General features: G+C 40.0%; 2 protein-coding genes across 2 annotated transcripts in view; both read right to left on the reverse strand.

Moving 5' to 3' along the window:
• The window catches only part of cerkl (ceramide kinase-like), a 188,087-nt gene extending 165,254 nt beyond the window's left edge, over window positions 1-22,833 (reverse strand). The window contains exon 1 of the mRNA XM_059966801.1: window positions 22,453-22,833. Within this exon, the coding sequence (XP_059822784.1) occupies window positions 22,453-22,720 (268 nt within the window). The 5' untranslated portion in view covers window positions 22,721-22,833. The remainder of the gene's footprint in view (window positions 1-22,452) is intronic.
• Window positions 1-26,291, reverse strand: part of LOC132392642 (uncharacterized) — a 709,726-nt gene that overhangs the window by 61,630 nt on the left and 621,805 nt on the right. The gene's annotated exons all lie outside the window — the stretch shown is intronic.

Consider the following 26,291-nt stretch of genomic DNA (forward strand, 5'->3'; position numbering starts at 1 on the left):
CATACCAATCCTCAGAGGGATCAGAAGTGGAGAGAGTGAGCAGCTTCCAGTTCCTGGGGGGTCAAGATCTCTGAGGATCTAACCTGGTCCCAACATATTGATGCAATTATAAAGAAGGCAAGACAGCAACTATACTTCATTAGGAGTTTGAAGAGATTTGGTATGTCAAGAAATACACTCTAGAACTTCTATAGATGTACCATGGAGAGCATTCTAACAAGCTACATTGTGGGGGGGGAGGCCTACTGCACAGGACCAGAATCAGCAGAGCTCCATTTTGGGTACTAGACTACAAAATACCCAGGACATCTTCAAGGAGCAGTGTCTCAAAAAAGCAGTGTCCATTATTAAGGACCTCTAGCACCCAGGGCATGCCCTTTTCCCACTGTTGCCATCAAGTAGGAGAAACAGAAGCCTAAAGGCGCGCACTCAGTGATTCAGGAACAGCTTCTTCCCCTCTGACGTCCGATTCCTAAATGGACATTGAAGCTTTGAACATTACCTCACTTTTTTAATGTATATTATTTGGTTTTTGCACAATTTTTAATTTATTCTATATATATATACTGTAAGTGATTTAATTATTTATTATTATTTTAAATCAGATGCTCCTTATACATTAATCCTTTCATTCTCAGGATTGTTCTTGTAAATCTCCTCTAGACTATCTCCAATGCCAGCATATCCTTCCTTAGATATGGGTGCCAAAACTGCTCGCTATTCATTCTCAGTAAAGACAAAATAAAATATTTTGTTTTCAATAAACATGTATGTGAATCCATGAGTCCAATGGAGACTAGAGGGCCGCAATGGCCTGTCCCGGGATTGGAGAGCTCTGTATGTGCATGGGCGCATTGGGGGGGGGGGGGGGGGGTGGAGAAAGGGCCTTGTTTTGCTGATGTTGTTTTGTTGCTTGTTGTGGATGTGTTGTTTTGCATTGTGGACATGGCATACAGTTATAGAAAAGTACAGAATAGAAACTGGCCCTTTGGCCCATTTGGTCTGTGCCGAATCATTTAAGCTGTGCCTACTCCCAACCTCCTGCACCAGGACCATGGCCCTCCATTCCCCTATCATCCCCCTACCATCCATATATACCTACCCAAACTTTGCTCAAATATTGAAATCCATCTCACATGCAGCACTTATACAGGCAGCCCATTCCACACTCTTAAGACCCTCTGAGTAAAGAAGTTTCCCCTAATATTTCCCTTAAACTTATCACCTTTTACCCTTAACCCATGACATCTATAGCTGTAGTCCCACCCAACCTCAGTGGAAAAAGCCTGCTTGCACATACCCTATTTATACTCCTCAATTTTGTATCCCTCTAACAAATCTCCTCTCAATCTTCTACATTTTAAGGAATAAAGGCCTAACCTGTTCAATCTTTGGCAATGAAACCTGCGGCAACACTTGCGGGCTGTCCCCAGCACAGCCTAAGGTTGCACCGGTTGTCAACACAAACAACACATTTCACCGTATGTTTTAATGTACATTTGATAAATACATATATATGAATTGGCATGTACAGATACAGAAAAGAGCAGAAAGAGCACTGTTCTCCATTCTTCAATGCAGCATAGGAGGTGCATGGCAGGTCAATAAAACCATGATTAGCCCCACCTCTATACACATTCTGTCTGGCTCTGCATTCTGTAACACAACCATTCATATTTACTCAACTTCCAACACCTATTGCCCTACATATTCCACACGCTTCTCAAAAATCCACATGAACATCAGTCACTTCCACCGACCTTTAATCAACAGGGCGAATGCCACTATGAATCACATTTACTAAATCTGCTGCATTCATTGGCTGAACCAATAACATTCAATTTCTGTTGGTCTCTTCGTTCTCGCTTGAAGTCTGTGTAGAACTCAAGTAAAAGAATGAAATGGAATACACCAGTCACAAAAACTTGAAGCTTACAGATTTTAGAGGAAATAGACAAGAAGACAGGAGGATCTAGTCCCTTCTAGGGTGTACTATCTCAAGATAATCAGTTATGCACTAATATTCATAATTCCTTTGGGCCCACTTCATATTCATTGGATTTTTAAAATATTCATTCCCAATATTTGGGCTTTGCCAACAGGGCACTGGCCTATCCCAAATGCTATGAAAGCTAATAATGAACACCCATCTTGAACCATTCTAGGACTTCTGTTGCTGTTAGCAGGGCAGTTTGAAGATATAAATTGCAAATGAAGGCCAGTGGTTCATCTGCAAGTCAAGACGGTATATAATTGGTGAGGAAGTTGCATGTAGCAGTGTTCTCAAATGGTTGTTACTCCTGACCGTACTGGCAGTAGATGACTTTGGGGGTGTTACTGATGTAGTCCTCCTGAGGTTTGTGAATGCTACGTACTGGTACTAGCAGTGGGAGTAGCTAGTTCTCTTCAGTAATATAGCTAGAGAAATGTGTTGCTCACCCACACCTCCAATCGCCCACTTCCCAGCATCTCCTGAAAGGACAGCAATCAAGGCTGTCTAATACATCTCTGCTGAAAGCACAAGGATTGGAACAAAAGGAAGCAGAAATTAACACAACTGTTCTGTACACACCAGAGGTATTCACAATGATTCAATAACTTCCATATACTATTGAAACACTATTTAAAAACAATTTTTCAAATTATACTTTTAAAAGTAAACAATGAGGTATATTGTACAATTAAAAATTTTATTGGAAGTGATTAAATTTAACTTATTTTTTGCGTTTCTAACCCATTTGCTGGCAAACAATGATTTCTTGGGTGACATCTTCAGCTTTTCTGCATCTTCTACTTATTCTTTTTATCTTAATTTTATTTTTGAAACTGTTGTAGCCTGTGTGTAGCTTGATCAAGTGAGCTAGTGCTCTGCTGGCCCCAAGGAAATTCCAGGAGAGAAGGGGGAGCACGAGCTACCACGAGGAGAAGCTCAGAGACGAGACATGGGGCCATGATCAATGACATTTCTCACCGATTAAAGCATCGAGGAAGACTGAAACATCAAGGCAAATGTACAGGACAGTGAGTGGTCACTACCCTTGGAGGGGCCGCTGGGTCTGTCACTCCCCTCAGAAAGGTCACTGAGTTTGAGCAATTGCTCTTCTCAATGCTCTTGAAGATGTTATTGAAATTCTAAAGTTCATAGATTAGACAGTGTTCATATTGACCTCTTTCAGTTCTGTGTTTTCTTTCATGTTCTTGCCCAATCTTTCTTTGCGCCAATTAACTGGCTGGGATTTGAGGTTTTATGTTTTTACTGCTGTTTCTTCATGTGGAGTTATATATTAGTTTTTTTGTGTGAGAGAGGGGTTTGGTGTGTCATGTTCATGTTGCTGCTCCTCTGTGTGGGCAATGTATTATTTTTCTTTATGTGAGGGAAGGATGGGAGTGTGGGATTTGAAGTTATTGTCGTTGTTTCACTGTGTGGGTGATTTGTTTTTATGCGAGGGACGGGTTGGGAGGGGTTTAGTGTTTGTGAGCTTTTAGTTTCTCTTTCTTCTGTTTGGGCAGGGTTGATTCCTTTCAATTACTTATTTTTTTCTGTATTTTATGGCTATCTGGAGAAGATGAATCTCAGAGTTGTACTCCGCACATATACTTTGATAATAAAATGAACCTTTGAGTCACTTTAACCTATGGGCCAGCTAGACCTTTGCAGGTTTGGCACACAGGCTGGCAAATCTTTGGAAGGTTATGTTCTGCTCCACGAGCAGATAATGAAGCATGCAGTAATTCCACCAGTGGTCTTCACCTGTGTAGAGATTCTGCCTTCAATTGAGTGCCCTCAGTTTCCAAAAAGCAAAACAAAATGCATTTTCTAACTGAAACATTGTGGTTTTAGTTGAAAATCCAGCTCAATTACTGTTTCCACCTTGGAAATAGACAATATTTCTAATGTTTACCAGTGACTTAATCAAGCCTAAAACTTGAGACAACATATGATATTAACAATTTGCAGGACTGCCAAAATGGATTATCCAAAACTCCCGTAACTGAAAAGCCACAATGGTTGTGGAAGCAACAGATCTGATGTGCTTGGACACTAGTTCCAAGCTGGTTAAATGGAATCTGCCCCAGTGGAATAGTTTTCTCTTCTAGTAGCAGTGATAGTGACTTTTAAATTAACATCCTGACTCATGAAATATGCTACATAAAAGAAAGTTATTTTTTTCTTTTAAATTCAGTGGGTGCAGTTGTTCTTTGACAATGATATCATCAAAATGAAGAAAAACACATGCATCTCTGCATTGCAGCTTCCTGAAAAACTCATGTATGCAGAGCACAAACTCAAGTTCAACTCACTGTCCTAACTCAAGAGTAAAAAGCAATATCCAATGCCAAATTTACAGAATTTAAAAATAACTTCAATGAAGAAATTAAATAGACAATTTAAGGCATAAATTTAAATCAGCATATTGTTAAGTATGCAGAATATTGATTTGTTCTTTATCTCAGACGATGCTCATTTCCATTACAAAAGGAACATTGGCTAAACAAGTGAATATAAAACTAATTTCTGGAAGCTTTTGAATCATGTAGGGGAATTCAGTGGGCTAATTGGACAATTGCAGAGGGAACTACACTATATACAGTAAATTCTGGTTTGTTGTTAATCAGTTAATCTGAGCAGCTGCTTACTTAGGACAATTCTTGAAGAACAAAAACAAAACAAGAAAACAGCTGGGATTCTCTACATTTGGGAACAATACCACTTACTTTGAGCAGGACATTTTCTAACTAGTGTCACTTATGTGCATGTTGTGTGGCCATTAGGCATTGTACCTTGCTTAAAATGAACATTTTTAAAAAATAGTATCACTTGCTTGTTTGTGTTCAAACAGCAATGATTTTAGTCACTAATAATTGGTGAGTAATAAACAATAAGACAATTCATCAGTTTCAATCATTCACGCTTGGCGATGCTAGAAATGGGCAGGAGTGAAAATGAAATGATTTTACTACTTCAACAAGTTAGAAAAAAAATGAAGAATTTGAAGGTATAACCTATCATCTTAATGTTACAATTTAAATGAAGATTTGGAGGATGCAACCAACAAAAGCACTGCTTGAAAGGAGTCCAGTATCTGAACTAGGTGTCTGTGTTTAATTTTGTTAATTTACAGGTGATCAAAAGAATACATCAGCATACATTGAATGCATTCCTCCATCGATAACTATTAAGAACTATCGCACTGTTTTATAACACCATAGTAGTTTTGGTAGCATTCTAATTTATTCTGTATTTCATTGAAATATATTATTTGTTACTCAGTTAAATGGTAGTTTGTCTTTTTTTATATCTTTTTCACTATTTTCATGAAACTTCAACTAATTGTAGCTTATTGAGCCAAAATGTACTAATCCCAATGTGTCCCAATTGACTGGAATGCTCTGCAATTTTTTAAAAATCAATTCAATTTCATCATACTTTACAAATAAGCTGTCATAGCACCATCTACAGGAATAGCATGAGCAAATTTTAAATAGAAGTCTAGCCCATTGAATGGATTAGTAAAATAGATTTGGAAATATTATTTTAAGATATTATACTCAGAAAACAAATATAATGAATATACTAAACAAATTAGTTAGCTTATTAAGTGGCTGTCAAAGCACAGAAACTGACAAGCCTCCAGTCTAGATCAACTATTTTGATCTGAAGTAAAAGCAGCAAAGTTGGCATACTTTCCAGGTCAAGCAGCATTCAGAAGAAGAGAAACTGATTAGAAGTTTCAGATTATGATTTTCAATCATTATTTGAGCCTTTTCCAGTTTCTTTCTATTTTTATATCAGACATTCTAAATCCACAATTTTGTCTTAATACTTATGAATATATTGTATTTTATAAATGTTTTCTATTTATGTCCTAGTTATAAAAGTTAATTTCATTTCCAATACACTTTAGTTTTAAATAAGTAATAAATAAGCTTTCCTCTTTAAGACTCCATTGATTATAATATAGCACTAATTAGCACATTTTAACTAAAATGAAACAAATAGGGCCCAATATTTTTGCTGGTGTTCATTTGTATATAAATCATTATTTCCTTATCACATTTCTCAACCTAAAAGGAATTGAGCCTTTATTGAGCATAAAATATTTCCTCGTGTGTAACTCATTTTCAAGTTTCTTAAATGAACTTCATTAAAGACTACAAATGCCACTGATGCAGATAAATTATTAAGTGACTGTCAGAAATGTTGAGTTTTGTTCCAAACATCATAATCTTCTCAAGCGGAAAAAAAAGAAATATTAGCTGCAACTTATGTTATAAGAACCATTCTTCTTTAATACCTTGGTTTGTACCACCATATGCCTGCTCTTGAAGGGGAAAGTGGTTAATGAGGTGGAAGTGAAAATGTCTGTTCCTGCTGACAATGATAATGAACCTTTTGAGGGCAAGCTAAAATGTTTCAGTTCCACTGATTTGATAGTAAATAAGATCTGGCTACATCTTTGTCCTTTGTAGAATTACAACCTTTCTCTAATTCTGTCTTTTCCAACAATGATTATCTGGGAATGTTTGCCTAATTATCTTCAAAACTTGTATGCCCCCATGACACATTTCCAGAATTACTCACATTGCTGAGAGATATATTTCTAAAGATCTGTAGGTTGGTACTCAAGCTCCATCTCTCCAGCATCACAAGTAGCCAATTGTCAATTTATTTTTAATAAATCAATTTGTTTCAATACACAATTCCATCCAACTGCCAAAGACAGTCATCTGTCTCTGATTATCTTTGATAACCAATGCAAATGCTAATCATATCCCTCAGTAATCTTACAGATGATGCAAATTTAGAGCACCCAGAGGCTGAGGAACAACTATACGGCTATTGTAATAGCAACAATGCCAGTCAACTTTACCTGTTGAAATAAAAATGATCTACATTATACTAGAGATGCTAGAGAGGTCTGCAGGACAACAAACAGGGAGAGTTACAGCACATGAAGCATTGTGCAAAGGGGCAGATTTGTATCCTTCCTGTGCTATAGAGGACATAGTTGAAGACCTCAAGGACATATTCTTTATTGAAAGATTAATTCCTATACATGAGGACCTTCTAAATTACCCAGGACAGCTTGCCAGAGAATTTGCACACAATGGTAGTCAAAATGCAGCCATACCTTTAAGAAAGTGGAAGTCTTCTCATAACAAAATGTACCTGGTGATGATGATAGACAGCAACTTACATGCAATGAGTTGTGTGTGCCTGTGATGCTGTTACAAGTAACGTCTTTTACTTCACCACATATGACAATAAATACAACTGAGTTATTGAACCTAGTGATGTGGGAAAATCCAGCAGCTGGTTTACTGGATCAGCAGTCTGCTCACAGAGGATGATGTATTGAGGCCTCCTTTCAAACAAGTATGTCACTTGATTGTCACAAAGACCCAAGTGGAATAATTTTACTCCTGTTACCTTTCTCAACATGGAAAAGCCCTGTATTACAGAAATCCAGGTCACATTATACCAAAGCAGGCAAAGGCAGGGTTGCTTGTGCTATACTATTTGGTTCCAATTTGTAGATCAGCAAGCAAGATAAGCGAATAGCTAAATAATTTCTGTTGAAGGAAGCTTTCTCACTGCTCCTATATCACAAGGCTAAAACATCCCGTTTTGAAGCACTCCATTGCCGTGTGCCTTGCTTTACCTACTCTTTTGACACACCATGGTCCTGTGCTCTCAAGCTTGCTGCTGCAGCTATTACACAGCCTGCTACAGCAGCTTCAAAGGTAATCTAGTAACTTCTTTCTCTGCATTGTTGTAACATGGCAAATAACAGTGGTGTGAAGACAAATGATAATCAGTGACTACTTTGGTGCAATTTTTCACTGCATATCAACTATCATTTCTATCTCCAGTACCTACCAAGAATTACCTTAAAGCATCATAAATTAGTCAAAAACATTATAAATACAAGGTTTTAGTGATGTTAACTATAATAGTGGACAACAACAATTTTACTTCCCGAATACTCTTTGGGTGTATCGCATGGATTTTGGGCTGCAAATCATAAAATCACCTTGAAATTACCCTTATGGCATACCTTTTTTTTGGAATTGCCTAAATTTGTTATTTCAGTTTCCTCAGTCACTAACAACATACATTTGGGTACATTAATGCTGTTGCAAAGCTATCTAATTCTGACTTGCTAAGTCTCAAGGTCTTCCTTTCCTTCTTTGAATAATAGGCAACAAAACTCTGATTTTCATAATCTTGTCTATAATAGCCATATACATTTTCTTTACAAAAATCAGCAAAATACTAAAATGCAAATAATGAGGAAACAGTAGCAGATGTGAGAAGGACTCTGCAGAGAGTCAACTCCATAACGCAGCCGGGCCAGATAACATCCCAGGCTGAGTGTGTACACCAGCTCACTGATGTCTTCATGATGTCTTCAGCACTTCACTGTACTATACAGAATGGGAACAGTACCAAGAGAATAATTATCCATAGTTACAGAAAATCTATTCTTTGCTTTCCATCATGAATAATGGAAGTTCGTACACTTCAAAATCACAATCATTTTAGCTATAGAAAACTTAATTTCCTTACAACAAAGTTAAATCCATGAGTTAAGTCAATGAATTTTGCCAAATTTTGTTCTTTTACACAATTTGAAAGTCATAATTTAATCACAATAATAATCGCAATTTATGTGCTGTAAGCCATAGAGTATTGTCTAGACAAAAGCATCCAACAGGAATGGGTCATTTGGCTTCTTGAGATCATTACACGATTTAATGAGTTTGTGAGTGGCCAAGATCTAATTCTACATATCCACCATTGTTCCATGCCATACTATACATTTAATTCACAAAAATCAATTGATGTTTACAATTGTGATCAACAATAATCACTATTTGCAAGAATTTAAAGATTCTATCTTAAAATGCTTCCTTACATACTCTGAAGAGATTAGTGTCTTTTTTAGGACTGTGTCCCATAGTTCAATATTTTCCACCCCAGTTACATATAGCTTTTCAACAAAAGTAACTAAATTAAGACAATGACAAAAGGCTTGACAGAGCAAATGTTGAGAGAATTATTCCCCTAGTCCAGGTACCTAGCAACATTGGGCTTAGTTACAGAGCGAAGGGTCATGCACTTCAGATGGAAAACGGGAGAAACCTCTCCCAGAGGCTATCAGCACATCCTTGCTCCCATTTCTTAACCTCTTAAGTATTTCCAGCATTATTTCAAAGGAGGAAAAAGAGATGAAAACACATGGGGAAGGAATCTAAACTCTGATTTGGAATTGAAAGGACAGTGTCCATGGCAACTGATAACAATGAAATACACTCAGTGGTCAATTAATTAGGTACAGGAGTGGAAACTGCTGTAGCTCATCCACTTCAAAGTTAGATGCAAGGATATTTGAGCTACTGTAACCTTCCAATCAGCTTAAACCAGACCGGCCATTCTTGTTATGTTCTATAACTTCAAAACATTAAACTAATTCAAGGGAAAACAAGAGACCCGAGAGATCAGTCTTAAATTTGTTCTTTACTTTAGCAAGCTGTCACGTATCATGTGGTAGCATCGTGAAGTATGATATTCATTTTTTTTTACATATAACTATAATGAATTATATAAAAAATGCTTAATCAAAAATTACATTTACAAGATTACTAAAATATTACTGGAATGTTAAATACATAACACTCCTCCTGGCTTAGCTATAAACTCCAATAGAAAAGGTATCTCAACTGTATTCGTAGTATACTATATAATGCAACTACTATACAGACATTCACAAGACAGTAACATTGTTAAATTGTCCCATTTGGGACTAAACACTTAATCACCATGCAGGCTTTCTTACTCTTGTGGGATAAAGCCTTTCCTGACAAGAGGGACCACTCTTCTTCGCAAGTGAGACATGGCTGTAAAAACAATACGTTCTGCGGCCTCCTCCATGGTGGTTGTAGGAATTGATTCTGAGACTGCAAGAAGTGGTTCTTACAGCTCTGGAGTCTGGACAACTTTGACTTCAAAGGGGTAGATTTTTTGGGAGGCATTATGACAGTCAATTTGAAGGGGAGGAAGGTAACAGAGGGAATACTATGAAAAAAGACATTAGCAAATATGGAGACAGGAAAAGGAGACTGGGTGATCAACAGTTCAGGGAGAATGGGGTTTAAGAGACCAAAGGAGCAAAAATACAACAGTATTAAAATATGCTTCAGTTAAATTGGTGAGACCACATCTGGAGTATTGTGTGCTCCACTAGTCTCCACTTTTAATAAAAAAAAAGGCAACTCAGAGGAAGTTTACTAGATGAACTCCTGGAACGGGTGGCTGACTTATCAAGAAAGGTTTGACAGGTTTATTCACTGGAGCTTAAAAGAATGACAAGAGACTTGACGTACAAATGCAAATTCCTAAGAAGTCTTGACAGAGTGGATACAAAAGAGGATGTTCCTCTCTTGGGAAAGATTTAAAATTAGGGGTCACCTATTAAGGCAGAAGTGAGGATTTTATTTTGCCTTTCAGAGACTCATGAGTCTTTTGAATTCTCTTCCTTAAAGGGTGGCAAAAACTGAGTGACTGTTGCAGATGCAGATAGATATTTAAAGTGGTACGGTGATGATAGTTTATTTTGAATAAATGGAAATATGGATTTCAGTTTACAATCAGCCAAATTGGTATTAAATGCTGAGGATGCTTGGGAGTGAAGGAGAAATGACTTTTCTTGCTTGTATGTTAAGTTCATATAAAGGAAAAAACATTTATGCTAAATGAAAGGAAAATAAGGATACAACAGATACATTTGGTCAGATTGTCTCAATCTTAACAAAATCATCCATGAATAGTATCGATATGGGAGAAGTTTCAAGGCACAGATTACAACAAGAACTAGAATTATTTTGGCATTCTGTGGCAATTCTGAGATAATGAACTCCGTTTGAAAGGCAAGATTGGGGTGCTAGCTATGACGTATACTCTGCCTAGCTTTGGAGACATTGGCAAATACAATTCTTCACCCTTGGTACTTAGAGAAGTGAAGATGAGTGGTATCAAGGAATCCAATCATTATTAGGAAAGCAAAAACTTTAATAGGAACCATGGCATTAAATATGGAAAGCAAAGTTCTCTACAAGACATAATTTAAGAGTCAGAATTCAAGTATTATTATAAAATATATAAATTATACAACCTTCAGATTTGCTTGCTCACAGCTAGCCACAAAGCAAGAAACTTGTAAGAAACCAATTTAAAGAAAAAAAAGTAATAGTAATAATAAAAGACCAACACCCGAAGCACAAGAGAAAGAAGAAGAAAAAAATACAAGTCATGCAAGCAGTTGAAGCAAATGACAGTCAGAATCAAAACCGAGTCCTCAGATCTATACCCTGCAGCAGCCCAGAGTAGGCCAAAAGCCTCACTTATCAGTTCATCTTTTAGCGGGCACAGAGCCCAGTAGCCAGGGCAGTGTTCATAGCCTCAGTGCCAGGGAGATGAACATCGATCAAAGAGAATGTGCAAAATCAGCTCTCATCCCAACCAACACCCTGTCTTTTCAATCTATTTGGGACAGTGTCTAAACTGACCCAACAATGGAACAGCAAAAGGCTCCAGCACCTTGGAAAGAGGAGTGAAAATCATCGAGAGTTAGTGAAACCGGCCCTCCCTTCCAATATGGTCCGGCACTTAAATTCTCCAGACAGCATAAGGTACCTCACACTAGGACCAGGCCTAGGCCACACCACCCAGTGACTCACTCCGGGCCCAGATTTCATCACCCAACCTGAAGCCACTCTAAAGATCCTCAAATCAGCTGGGTGCCCAAAGCATCAAAATAGAGTCTCCTCTGCCCCACTTCACCTTACAGCACCCAGAGCAATCCAGCTTCAATCCCAAGCAGCTGTACGGACAGTGAAATTCCATCTGCAATGATTCATCCCCCAAACTCGATTTGCCATCACTCACCCCATCACTGTTTGCAGTGATAATTTTACACAATTTACCTCCAAAAAGGTATTTTTAATAATGTTTTCAGTTGGATTTCTTAGTTGTTTGACAACGAGGAAACTGTCGCATACATTCTGTAGCACCATCTTAACCTCTATGTTACAAAATCATAGAACATTATCCATCATACCTCTGTCTCTATGTCAATTAATCCTGTTGATATTGGATCGTTCTCCAGCAGTCCAATATCCATTCTCACCTCCCTTTTACAATTTATGTATCTGAAGAAACTTTTGGTATCCTCTTTAATAATATCAGTGAGCTTTCTTTCACATTCCATCTTTTCCTTCTTAATGACACTTTATTTGCCCTCTGTTGGTTATAACAGTTTCTAACTTCCCACTAATTTTTGCTCTATTATATGCCCTCTGTTTGGTTTTTATATTGGTTTTAACTTCTCCTGTTGGCTCCAAGTGTTATCTTACCATTAGAATACTACTTCCTCTTTGGGATATATATATATATATATATATATCTCCATCCTGTGGCTTTCAAATTGCTTCCAGAAATTCTTGAAATTCCCTCTTGGGATCCAGCACCAACTTGATTTTCCCAATCTACCTGCATATTGAAATCCCCCATGACTATTGTAACATTAGGCTTTTGGCATGCATTTTCTATCTCCCATTGTAATTTGTAGACCACCTCCTTACTACTGTTTGGGGGTCTGTATATAACTCCCGTCAGGGTCTTTTTACACTTGTGGTTCTGTAGCTCTACCCACAGCGATTCAACAACTTCCAACCCTATGCCATCTTTTTTTAATGATTTGATTTCATTTTTTTTTAACCAACAGAGCCACGTCACCCCCTTTGCCTATTTGCCTGTCCTTTTGATATAATGTGTATCCTTGGACGTTAAACACCCAGCTATGATCTACTTTTAGCATGATTCAGTGATGCCCACAGCATCATATCTGCCAATCTATAACTGTGCTACGGATTCATCTACCTTCTTACATATACTACATGCATTCAGATACAACACCTTCAGTCCTGTACGCACCCTTTTAGATTTTGTCTGCTTTAACATTGCAACTCATCGTGTTGACTGCAAATTTGCCCCATCTTCAGCCTCTCCTTGCTATAAGTCAAGACATCAACTTTTATTGTCATTTCGACCATAACTTCTGGTACAGCGCATAGTAAAAATGAGACAATGTTTTTCAGGACCATGGTGTTACATGACACAGTACAAAAAACTAGACTGAACTACGTAATTAAAAAAAAACAGAGAAAGCTACACTAAATTACAGACCTACATTGGACTGCATAAAGTGCACTAAAACAGAGCAAGCATTACAATAAATAATAAACAGGACAGTAGGGCAAGTTGTCAGTCCAGGCTTCGGGTATTGAGGAGTCTGATAGCTTTGGGGAAAGAAACTGTTACATAGTCTGGTCGTGAGAGCCCAAATGCTTTGGAGCCTTTTCCCAAATGGCAGGGGGGAGAACAGATTGTATGAGGGGTGCATGGGGTCCTTCATAATGCTGTTTCCTTTGCTGTTCATAAGTCTCAATACACACTGCCTCATTCTTGGCATGATCACTCCACTTCCAAGACACTGCCAAAAACCCTCCCAAATAACCATAGCAAACCAGCCCACAAAGATACTGGTCTCCCTTGGGTTCAGGTGTAACCTGTCCCTTTTGCACAGGTCGTACCTTCTCCAAAAGGGATCCCAATGATCCATAAATCTGAACCTCTACCCCTGTTCCTCAACCACCTATTCACCTGCCAAATCATCCTATTCTTATCCAATCTGACTTATGGCACAGGCAGCAATCCAGAGGTTACTACCCTGGAGGTGCTGTTTTCCAGTGTTCTAGCTTGCTCCCTAAAATCAGTCTTCAGGACCTCCTCACTTTGTCTACCCATGTCATATAGGAGCTGAACGAGATCTTTTGGCTCATTGTGTCTGCTCCAACATTCAATCATGGCTGATTTTTTTTTCTACCCCATCCCCTAGCTGACTGCCCACAACTCTTAACTCCTTTACCAATCAAGAACCTATCAATCTCTGCTTAAATACACCCAATGATTTTGTCTCACAACCCTTCCATAAATTCACCAAAATTTGGCCTCAGAAATTCTTCCTCATCTTAGTTTTAAAGGATATCCCTTTGTTCTAAAGCTGTACTCTACGATCCTAGCTGCAATGCAGACTTGCTTAATTCTGCGTCTATGTCTTATTCTCCAAAAAAACGGAAATATGCTGTCCATTTCCACTCCATCTAGGTCTTCAATATCTGGTAAATTTCTGAACTTCCTCGAGTACAGGCTGAGACATCCTACCTACATCCGAGACACTTCACATGCTCTCCACTATTTTAAAAGTTCCCAATTCCTTCATCCCCACCAGCTCATCTTTATGGTGGATGCCCAGTCCCTGTATTCTTCCATTTCCCATTAGGAAAGCTTTGGGGCACTGTTTCTTCCTCAAACAAAGATCCATCTAGCTCTTCTGCATCAGCATTCTTCTCCAAATGACAAAATTTGTGTTTACCCTGAACGAAATCTCTTTATTCTTCCCAATTTCTAAAAATCAAAAAGGTAGCCATGGGTACTCACATAGGCCCCAGCTATATTTGCCTTTTTTATTGGCTACACATAAAAACCCCTGTTCCAAATCTACTCTGGCAACACTCTCATCAACTGCATTGGTGCTGCCTCCTGCAGAAATGCAGCATTCATCAATTTCATCACCTTGCTAAGTTCCACACTGCCCTGAAATTCATTTGGACCACTTGCAGAATCGGAATTATTATCAGTGACTTATGACATGAAATTTGTTGTTTTGCAGCAACAGTATGGTGCAAAGACATAAAATTACAATTACAAAACAAATAGTGCAAAAAAAATGAGGTAGTGTTCATAGGTTCAAGGACTGTGAAAAATCTGATGATGGAGAGGAAGAAGCTGTTCCTGAATGTGGGTCGTCAGGCTACTGTACTTCCTCTCTGACAGTTGTAACAAGAAGAGGGCATGGCCCAGATGGTGAAGATCCTTACATGATGCTGCCAATTCCAACACTTCCCTTCCCTTCCTTGATCTTTTAGTCTCCATCTCGGGAGACAAACTATCTATTGATATTTACTACAAACTTACTGACACCCACAGCAACACAATCTACTTCTTCCCACTCCATCTCTTGCAATGACGCCATTTCATTCTCTCCAATGTCAGAACAAGACCAAATGTAAACTAGAGGAACAGCACAGATAGTCTAAAACCAGATGGCATGAGCACTGAATTCATTAATTTCAGGTAACCTTTTCCCCCTCTCCAGTTCAACCTACACTCACCCAACACCACCCCTAGCTCCTGATCATTTTGCTATTTCCATCTCCTCCACCTACTCCTTCTGTCCACCAGGCACACACTCCACTTCCTGCATCCCCTCTCCCCACTGCTCCAATCTGCCTAGCCACCTTAGTTTCAGCTTACTTTCTTATCAGATTTTATCATCTGCATCCCTTTGTTACCTCCACTCATCACCTCCCAGCCTCTAACTACTTCCACCCTTTCCTCCCTCATGTGCCTACAAACCCTGCTTACCTGGATCCATCTATCGCTCACCAGCTCTTATAACCATATAACAATTACAGCACGGAAACAGGCCATCTCAGCCCTTCTAGTACGTGCCGAATGCTTACTCTCACCTAGTCCCACCTACTTGCACTCAGCCCATAACCCTCCATTCCTTTCCTGTCCATATAGCTATGCAATTTTACTTTAAATGACAATACCGAACCTGCCTCTACCACTTCTACTGGAAGCTATTTCCACACAGCTACCACTCTCTGAGTAAAGAAATTCCCCCTCGTGTTACTCCTAAACTTTTGCCCCTAACTCTCAACTTATGTCCTCTTGCTTGAATCTCCCCTATTCTCAATGGAAAAAGCCTATCCACTCTATCTATTCTATTTAAATACCTCTATCAAGTCCCCACTCAACCATCTACGCTCCAAAGAATAAAGACCTAACTTGTTCAACCTTTCTCTGTAACCTAGGTGCTGAAACCCAGGTAACATTCTAGTAAATCTCCTCGGTACTCCCTCCATTTTGTTGACATCTTTCCTATAATCTGGTGAATAGATCTGTACACAATACTCCAAATTTGGCCTCACCAATGCCTTGTACAAGTTTAACATTACATCCCAACTCCTATACTCAATGCTCTGATTTATAAAGGCCAACATACCAAAGGCTTTCTTCATCACCCTATTCACATGAGATTCCATCTTCAGAGAAATATGCACCATTATTCCTAGATCACACTGTTCTACTATAATCCTCAATGCCCTACCATTTACCATGTATGTCCTATTTTGATTAGTCCTACCAAAATGTAGCACCTCACACTTATCAGCATTAAACTCCATCTGCTATCATTCAGCCCACTCTTCTAATTGGCCTAAATCTCTCTGCAAGCTTTGAAAACCTACTTCATTATCCACAATGCCACTTATCTTAGTATCATCTGCATACTTACTAATCCAATTTACCACTCCATCATCCAGATCATTAATGTATATGACAAACAACATTGGACCCAGTACAGATCCCTGAGGCACACCACTAGTCACCAGCCTCCAACCTGACAAACAGTTATCCACAACTACTCTGTGGCATCTCTCATCCAGCCACTGTTGAATCCATTTTACTACTTCAATTTTAATACCTAACAATTGAACCTTCCTAACTAACCTTCCGTGTGGAAACTTGTCAAAGGCCTTACCAAAGTCCATATAGACAACATCCACTGCTTTACCCTTGTCAAATTTCCTAGAAGCCTCTTCAAAAAATTCAATAAGTTTTGTCAAACATGACCTTCCACGCACAAATCCATGTTGACTGCTCCTAATCAGACCCTGTATATCCAGATAATTATATATACCATCTCTAAGAATACTTTCCATTTATTTACCCACCACTGATGTAATTTTGGACCCTTTTTAAACAACGGAACCACATGAGCAATATGCCAATCCTCCGGCACCATCCCCATTTCTAATGACATTTGAAATATTTCTGTCAGAGCCCCTGCTATTTCTACACTAACTTCCCTTAAGGTCATAGGGAATATCCTGTCAGGACCCGGAGACTTATCCACTTTTATATTCTTTAAAAACTCTAGTTCTTCCTTTTCTTTAATCATCATAGTTTCCATAGCTACCCTACTTGTTTCCCTTGCCTTACACAATTCAATATCCTTCTCCTTAGTGAATATCGATGAAAAGAAATTGTTCAAAATCTCCCCCATCTCTTTTGGCTCCACACATAGCTGTCCATTCAGATTTTCTAAGGGACCACCTTTCTCCTCACCTCTTGAAACTGGCCATCTTCCCTCGACGCTATTTTACAAATATTGGGACTCAACCACAAATGTTAACTGTCCTTTACCCTCCACAAATGTGTCCAACTGACAAAGTTTCTCTAGCAGTTTTTTTTTAAATTAAGATGGAACATTTCTAGCTGAACACAGTGATGAATGTTTTCTCTCATCTTTAGCAATGTATCCTGCCTTTGTTGAAAGATGTTGAAAGGTAGATTAATGATTTAGCATAAACTAGATGGGCCAAAGGTTCTGGTTCTGTGCTGCAGAACTTCAATCTTCTCCTTTGACTGCGAGACTCAACACTTAGCTCCATCTTTATCATGCTGTTAAACCTGCCTATATTGAAGCTTCACTAAGTTGGCATCTCATTTTTCAATATGGGCCATGTTGCTCCAGGCATATACTTCTGAACATCTTATTGAATTAAGTTGATCATCTGGCTTGGTTATTACAGTAAACTGCAGAATATGTCAATTGATCTTAAGATGAGTTTGGAGTCACATGAAGTCCAGACCAGGCAAGGACAGACTGCTGTGAACTATCTGAGATTTTATAATAATCTGGTGTCTTTGCAGTCGTCTTTTTTTTTATGAGCCATAGACTACGTACTTACAACAAACACTTCAAAACACTGCAATACACAGAAACCCAGCATTAATGCCAGAAGAAATACATGGACTCCCAAATACCCACATCACCCCAATAAGTAACTACTATTCCATCTATACCAGAGGCTGCAGATCACATTATGGCCTCATTTGCCACATTAAAACCCAGCCGCCCTCGATCACAAGGGACTGCCCAAAAAGAGAATGAGTGATATGCTACAGATGATGGCAGTATGTATTTGTAAAACTTTTGATAATCCACCATTCAACATCAACCTCTAATTTTCAGATGTCATATTCAATCGGTCTATTCCATGCCAGACAATACAAAAGAAGACAGTACTACACGGTGGCTACTCTTCATATACTATTATGGTCTCTGAGCACTGGCTTCAGTAAAGGATGGAATTTAATGAGGAAATAATATCCACATAGGGCTTACACTGAAACAAGGAATCTGAACAGATGTGCACATCATTATAAGTGACAGATAAGGTAAGTAAAGAAGAGATCAAGTTAGCTAATAAAGCACAGACAAGACATGGATTTAAGGAGACAAGGGACTGCAGACGTTACAATCTGAAGCATTTGATTCTACTGCAGGGTTTCAACCCAAAATTGGAAATGACTGAGAACTCTCTGCTTATGATGGAGATGAAAATAGAAACAATCAATATTGAGAACATATGGTAATAAGAATAGGTTAAATAAGGATGTGATAATTAATGTAAAACAGACTTAAGATGAAAACCTTAGTGATCTGACACCAGAGTCTTAAAGTTAAATAAAGGAAACTCTGCAAACTTGAGTTGACTGCAGCAGACTAGGAAATTGCTTTAATGTCTACATTTTTGATCCATCAATTAGCATTTAAGTAAAGGCAAAAAAAAAATCCAACATGATCCAGCTAAACTTTTGAGAGGCATTAAAGGAAACACACTGGTAATTCACTTCACACATTAAAGACAAACTCAGGAACAATAACACAAGTCGAATCAGGACTCAAGGTGGAAGCCGGAATTAACCCCACTGCAGCTCTGAGAACCTGGGTGCAAACCCCAATTACCTGTGTTGCTGCATGCTGCTAGGCAGGGAGCCTGGTGTGATTCTCTACCATTCACCACTATTCACACTGTAATAAATCACCCATGGGCTGATGTGAAGAGGCTGTTCTTGAGATCAAGTGTTGGAGTGGACTGGGGCAGGTTCCAGCACTGAGATGCCAGACTCAGGGCTGCACTTTGGCTGGTACAATGAGTTCAAAGCACTTCTCGGAACTGGCAGCAGCTATTCCACATGTTGGCAGATCACCTGGATCATATGGTCTCTCTCACCAACTCTATTGGACACGACGGAGGCTGCCCACCATTGAGTTTGATAGCACTGAGAAATATCTGGGGTGGGGAGAACTGTGTAGCAAGTCAAAGAAGAAAATCAGCAGCTTCCATCACTTCAAGGAGGAGGTAATGAGGAAGTCTGCCAGATCTCTACAACCTGTCAAACACATGGAACAGATGTTGCCAGGCTGCCAATCCACAAAAGCCCCATGTCTCAGCTCAGATTGGCTGCACCACTTATTCCAACCTGTACAACACAAGCCCTCACAGGCGGCCTCTCTGCAGTGAGTTACGGTTGATTCTTTGTGACAGGAGCACCATAGTTGTTCGTCCATGTTAGCATGAATGGCAGCGATGCTTCACTACCAGATGTGCTCACTGCCTTCTATGCCCACTTTGACAGGGAGAATATAACTGCAGCTGTGAAGCTCCCTGCAGCACCCGGTGACCCTGTGATCGCTGTCTCTGAGGCCAATGTCAGACTGTCTTTAAGAAGGATGAACCCTCACAGGGTGGTAGGTCCAAATGGAGTACCTGTTTAAGGCTCTGAAAACCTGTGCCAACCAACTGGCAGGAGTATTCAAGGACATTTTCAACCTCTCACTGCTACAGTCAGAAGTTCCCAACTACTTCAAAAAGCCAACAATTATACCAGTGCCTAAGAAGAGTAGTGTGAGCTGCCTTAATGACTGTCACCCTTTAGCACTCACATCTACAGTGATGAAATGCTTTGAGAGGTTGGTCATAGCTAGAATGAACATCTGCCTCAGCTAAGACCTGGATCCACTGCAATATGCCTATTGCCACAATGGGTCTATGGCAGACCCAATCTTAATGGCTCTTCACACTACAGAAGATCACCTGGACAATGCAAACACCTATATCAGGATGCTGTTCGTTGACTGTAGCTCAACATTTAACACCATTATTCCCACAGTCCTGATCGATAAGCTACAGAACCTGGGCCTCTGTACCTCCCTCTGCAATTGGATCTTCTACTTCCTAAGCAGAAAAATACAATCTGTGCATATTGGTAATAATATCTCCTCCTCGCTGTCCATCAACACTGCCACACCTCAGGGGCATGCACTTAGCCAACTGCTCTACTCCCTCTACAACCGTGACTATATGGCTAGGTGTAGTTCAAATTCCATTTATAAATTTGCTAATGATACAATCATTGTTGGTAGAACCTCAGACAGAGATGAGAAGGCATGCAGGATTGAGATATACCAGCTAGTTGAATGTTGTCACAGCAACAATTTTGTACTCAATGTCAGTAAGATGAAAGAGCTGATTGTGGACTTCAGGAAGGGTAAGACAGGGGAACACAAACCAATCCTCAAAGGGATCAGAAGAGGAGAGTGTGAGCAAATTCAAGTTACTGGGTGTCAAGATCTCTGAAGATCTAACTTGGTCCCAACATATCGGTGCAGCTATAAAGAACACAAGACAGTGACTATATTTCATCAGGAGTTTGAAAAGATTTGGTATGTCACCTAAAACAGATCAGAGTGCTAAATGGGATCAAAGGAAATGGTTTATAAAAGTGTTGTCAAAAATACAGTAGTAAACTTAGGGATTGGGAATACTTTAGAATGGGCAAAGGAGGACCAAGGCATTGATGAAGGCAGCAAAAGTAGAACTCCAAAGACTGTAATCATTTGTGTAAACTTAAAAATATTACCTCAAGTTACTGTGGATCCCTTTATAGACTTGACTGGAGATGGGAGACTGGAATGCATTGGAAAGAGCACTTTGAAAGTAATAATATTACTGAACTAATTCAATCTGGACTTCATTTTGACCAAATGCTGGAATTCTCCTGTGTATTAACTAGCAGAATAGATAAGGGATGAGGTGTGGGTGGGGACAGTGGGGGAGTGTGGGTGGGGGATCCCAAGTGAATCCGAATACATTAGCAGAGATATCTTGCTCCAGCTATATAGGTATTGCTGGGTTAATTTCTGGAATATTATGAATAGGCCCCATTTCCCTGCCCACAGAGGGCCATATTCACCATTAAGGAAGTGCAGCAAAGGTTAACAAGTCTAATTCCAGTAATACCAATTTTGTCATTTAAAGAGAGATTAACTTGTAACCTTGTGTCTTTGGAGTAGATCTCATTGTAATGTATAAAATTCTTACCGTACTTGACAGGGTAGATGCAATGGTGATGTTTCCCTTAGTTGCATTTTTGAGAACCGGTTGCCATCTCAAAATAAAGAATGGAGGATCTCAGAGGGAGAGGCATAATCAAGTCTGGCTTCTTCCCCCTTCCTTTACAGTCCTGATGAAGGGTCTCCACCCAAAACATTGCTTATTCCTTTCCAGAGATGCTATCTGACCTGCTGAGTACCTTGAACACTGTATATCTGTTACTCTGCAGTTCCAGCATCTGCAGAATCTCGTGTTGAAAGTAAAGGATTGACCATTCAGCCATTAAGACACACAACATAGTGAATCTGTGGAATTTTATTATTCTATAGCTTCAGTTACTGAATACTGATTTTGACATTTTTTTAGATATGACTGGAATCAAGAGAGATTACATTAGTACAGGGAAAGACGAACAAGGTAAAAGATTAGTCATCATATAATGGCTGAAGGCACTGGAGGTCAAATGGGTATCTCTTGCTCTTTTCTGTACTTCAAAAAGAAATTGGCTGAAGACTAGAAAATAAACTTACAGGGCTACAGGGATTAAGTTGGGAAATGGGGCTCACAGAGTTGCTCCACAGAGCAGGTGGGACTTGATGGATCGAAATTATGATATAGCGATATCGAATGTGCCATAGTGATCTGAAAAACTTGCGCAAATTTCTAACTTGCAGAAAGATCAATTAAAGAACGACTTTCATGGTACATTCCTGCATTATTCTTTGGCCTTTTCAATTATACTTTTGCTTCGAGCTACAGATAATGTTACACGAAGCGCTTTATATCGCGGGAGCTGCATTGTTTCCAAAACAAATACTTTTAAAAAGTAGATTTTGGATACCTCGTAATTTTGGCTATCTGAAAATCCAAATCACGAGAACACCTAAGTTAGCTGGCTGCTCCAACTGTTGCACTGCTGCACCTGTGTGGCGGTGAGTGAGATCAAGGCGCCCACGTTAATTGCTGCCCCAGCGTCAGGTCCGAGTCGCCTCTGCAAACCCCATGGTCACGTACCTGTGGGTCTATCCGGTTCAATTGCCGTCCATTCCAACCTGCGGGGTGTCAGCACCACGTCGCAGCTCCTTTTCTCAATCTCGAATATACCCCTACAGATGGGTTCCTCCGGACCGCCAGAGTTCCTGTTGCCTTTCCGGGCCGTGTCCTTCACCCCTCCGCGATCCTTCCTCCGGGCATCCAAGCCCGGGCGCTGCTGGCTGAAACTATCGCCCGACTCAGACCACGCATCCACGGCGGGGGTTACTCTCCGCCGACCTTCAAACATCCTGCCCGCTCTACACCCCCCCAGTTAACTTCGCCACCCGACCTGTTTGTATGCGGTTACGGCCGTGGCAACACTTCCTGCTCGTGCCCGAGCAACGACGCGTGCGCGCGACACCCACCTCTGGTCGCGAGCTCCGCGCTCCCAGCCCGATCCACCCTGCACCCGGCGAGAAGGGGGTTGTTCTCCTCAGGGTCAGGGCGAAGGGGGAATGTTACTGTCAGGGTTAGGGCAAAAGAGGAGTGTTACACTCAGAGCCGGGGCAAAGGCAATAGTGTTCTTCTCAGGGTCGGGGCAGGAGCATGTGTGACTGAGGGTCTGGTCAAAGGAAGTTGTCACTCTCAAAGCAGGGCTGTTGCTACTGTCAGGGTCAGAGCAGGGGAATTGTTCCTCCCGGTTATGCTCTTTGCTTGTCTTTAACTTAGGTGCTTAAATGTTGGCAGAACAGAGAGGGGTGTGATGTCAAACTAATACAGATGAGATACAAGGCAAGATATAAACTTCAAAGCAAATTTGTTATCAATGTACATATATGTCACCATATATAAGCCTGAGAATCGTTTTCTGGGGACATACTTAATAAATCCAATGACCATAATAGAATCAATGAAAGACCACACCTAACAGGGCAGACTACCAGTGTGCAAAAGTCAACAAGCTGTACAAATACGAAGAAAAAAAATACATAAACAATAAATATCAAGGACATGAGATGAAGAGTCCTTGAAAGTGAGTCCTTAGGTTATGGGTACAGTTCAGTGATGTGGTGAGTGAAGTTGTCCCCATTGGTTCAAAAGCCTGTTGGTTGAGGGTAATAAATGTACTTGAACCTGGTGGTGTGGGTCCTTGTTGGTGGATGCATTAGAAATGTTTTCCTGAAGATGTGCGCAATGTTGGGGAAGTCTTTACCTGTGATGGACTGGGTGGTATCTGCAACTTTTTGTAGGATTTTCTGTTCAACAGCATTGGTGTTTCCATACTATGGCAGCCAGTCATTATACTTCCACTACACATCTATAGAAGTTTGATAAATTTTAGATGACATACCAAATCTTTGCAAACTTCTAAGGAGAAAAGTACTGCCATGCTTTCTTCATAACTGTACTTGCATGCTGGGCACAGGACAGGTCCTCTAAAATGATGACACCAAAGAATTTAAAGTTGCTGAAACTCTCAACATCTGATCCCCTGATGAGAACTGATTTGTGGAACTTCTGAAATCAATAATCAGCTCCTTGGTCTTGCTGACATCAAGTGAGAGGTTGTCATGGCACCACTCAGCCAGATTTTCAATCTCCTTCCTGTATGCTGATTCGTCAGCACGTTTCATTCAATCTGTGACAGTGGTGTCACCAGCAAACTTACTGTAAATATGGCATTGGAGCTATGCTTAGCCACACAGTCATAAGTATAAAGCACATAGAGCAGGTGTCTAAGCACAGAGTCTTGTGGTGCACCTGTGTGATCAAGATTGTGGAGAAGATGTTGTTGCCAATCTGAACTGACTGGGGTCCACATGTGAGGAAATTGAGGATCCAATTGCACAAGGACGTAATGAGGTCAATATCTTAAAGCCTATTGATTAGTTTTGAGGGTATGATAGTATTGTATGCCAAGCTGTAATCAATAAAGACTATCCTGATATATGTGTCTTTGCTGTCCAGGGTTGATCTATCTTTGATTGTCTACCTTTGATTTTCCAGGGTTGGGTGAAGAGCCAATGAGATGTAATCTGCTATGGGCCTGTCGCACCAGTAGGCAAATTGGAGCAGATCCAAGTCACTTCTCAGGTAGGAGAGGATATGTTTCATGAACAAACTCTCAAAGCACTTCATCACAGTGAATGTACGGGCTACTAGATTATAGTCATTGAGGCAGGTTACCACATTCTTCTGAGGGACCATTATAACGGAAGTCTCCTTGAAGCAGGTGGGTACCTCAGACAGCTGAAGCGAGAGGTTAAAGATCTCAGTGAACTCTTCAGTACCTGGTCAGATACCCCATCTGGGCCGGATGCTTTCCGTGCTTTCACTCTCCTGAAGGATGCTCTCACGTTGGCTTCAGAGACTGAAATCACAGGATCATCGGGTGCTGTGGGAGTTCATGATGGTTCTGTCATGCTGTGATAGTGAAAGTGAGTATAGGAAACGTGAAGCTCATCTGGAGGTGAAGCCTTGTTATCACCTATGTTGTTTGATTTTATTTTATAAGAGGAGATAGCACTCAAGCTGGCACAACTGTTGAGCATCCTTTATTAATTCAAGTATAGTCCAAAGTTGCCACTTTGCCCATGAGATGGCATTCTGGAGATCATACCAGACTTAGATGCCTTTGATCTGGTCCTCAAAAGATTACAGATCTCATAGTTCATCCGGGGCTTCTGGTTTAGGAAGACTGAATGATCTTGTGGGGACACCCTCATATTCCACGGTGTTTATAAAGTCCATGACAACTGTGGTGCACTAAGATCATGATATCTACAGTTCATTAATGCAATTTAAAAGTACATTGCTTAAAGGGAAATTACATGCAGCAAGTTGCAGTGAGAGTAACTCAAGTTTCTTGACTTCAGGAGGAGGAAACCAGAGGTCCATGATCCAGTCCCCTTCGGAGTTTCAGATGTGGAGAGGGTCAGCAATTTTAAAAGCCTCCGTGTTATTATTTCAGAGGATCTGTCCTGGGTCCAGCACATAAATGCCATTACAAGGAAAGCACAGCAGTGCCTCCATTTCCCGAGGAGTTTGTGAAGATTAGGCATGACATCTAAAACTTTGTCAAGCTTCTATAGGTATGTAGTGGAGAGTATGTTGACTGGTTGTATCATGGTATGGTATGGAAACACAAAGCCCTTGAATGGAAGATCCTACAAAAAGTAGTGGATGCACCCCAGACCATCATGGGTAAAGCCCTCCCCACCATTGAGCACATCTACATAGAACATTGTTGCAAGAGTGCATTCACCATCAAGGACCCACACCAGCAGGTTCAGGTACAGTTATTACCCCACAACCATTAGGTTCTTGAATCAGTGGTGATAATTTCACTCAGCTTCACACACCCCACCACTGTACTGTTTCAACAACCTCTGGACTCACTTTCAAGGACCCTTCATCTCATGTTCTCGGTATCTATTTCTTATTTATTATTATTTTTATCTTTTGTATTTTCACAGTTTGTTGCCTTTTGCACATTGATTCTTTATACGTCCCATTGGTGCAGTCTTGCATTGATTCTATTGTGTTTGTTGGATTATCTAGGATCACTGTTGACAGATAGACCATAAGTTCAGTTCCATGTCTGAGCCTGATCAATTAGTAATAAAGTAAATATAAATTTGAAGTTAACAAATTCCCCAATGACACTAGAGTTACGGGATGAATCACAGGTGGTGATGATTCACTGTACAGGAGTGAGATGGGATGCCAAGTTGAATGATGCCACAATATCAGCTCTTGCGCAGTGTCAGTAAAACTAGAGTTGATTGTAGGAGGGTGAAGATGCACCAATCTACATTTGGGGAGTTGGCAAAGGCGAGAATCAGTAACTTTAAATTCCAGGTTATATTGGATAACCT

This window comes from Hypanus sabinus, chromosome 4 (genome assembly GCF_030144855.1).
Source record: "Hypanus sabinus isolate sHypSab1 chromosome 4, sHypSab1.hap1, whole genome shotgun sequence".
Classification (NCBI taxonomy): domain Eukaryota; kingdom Metazoa; phylum Chordata; class Chondrichthyes; order Myliobatiformes; family Dasyatidae; genus Hypanus; species Hypanus sabinus.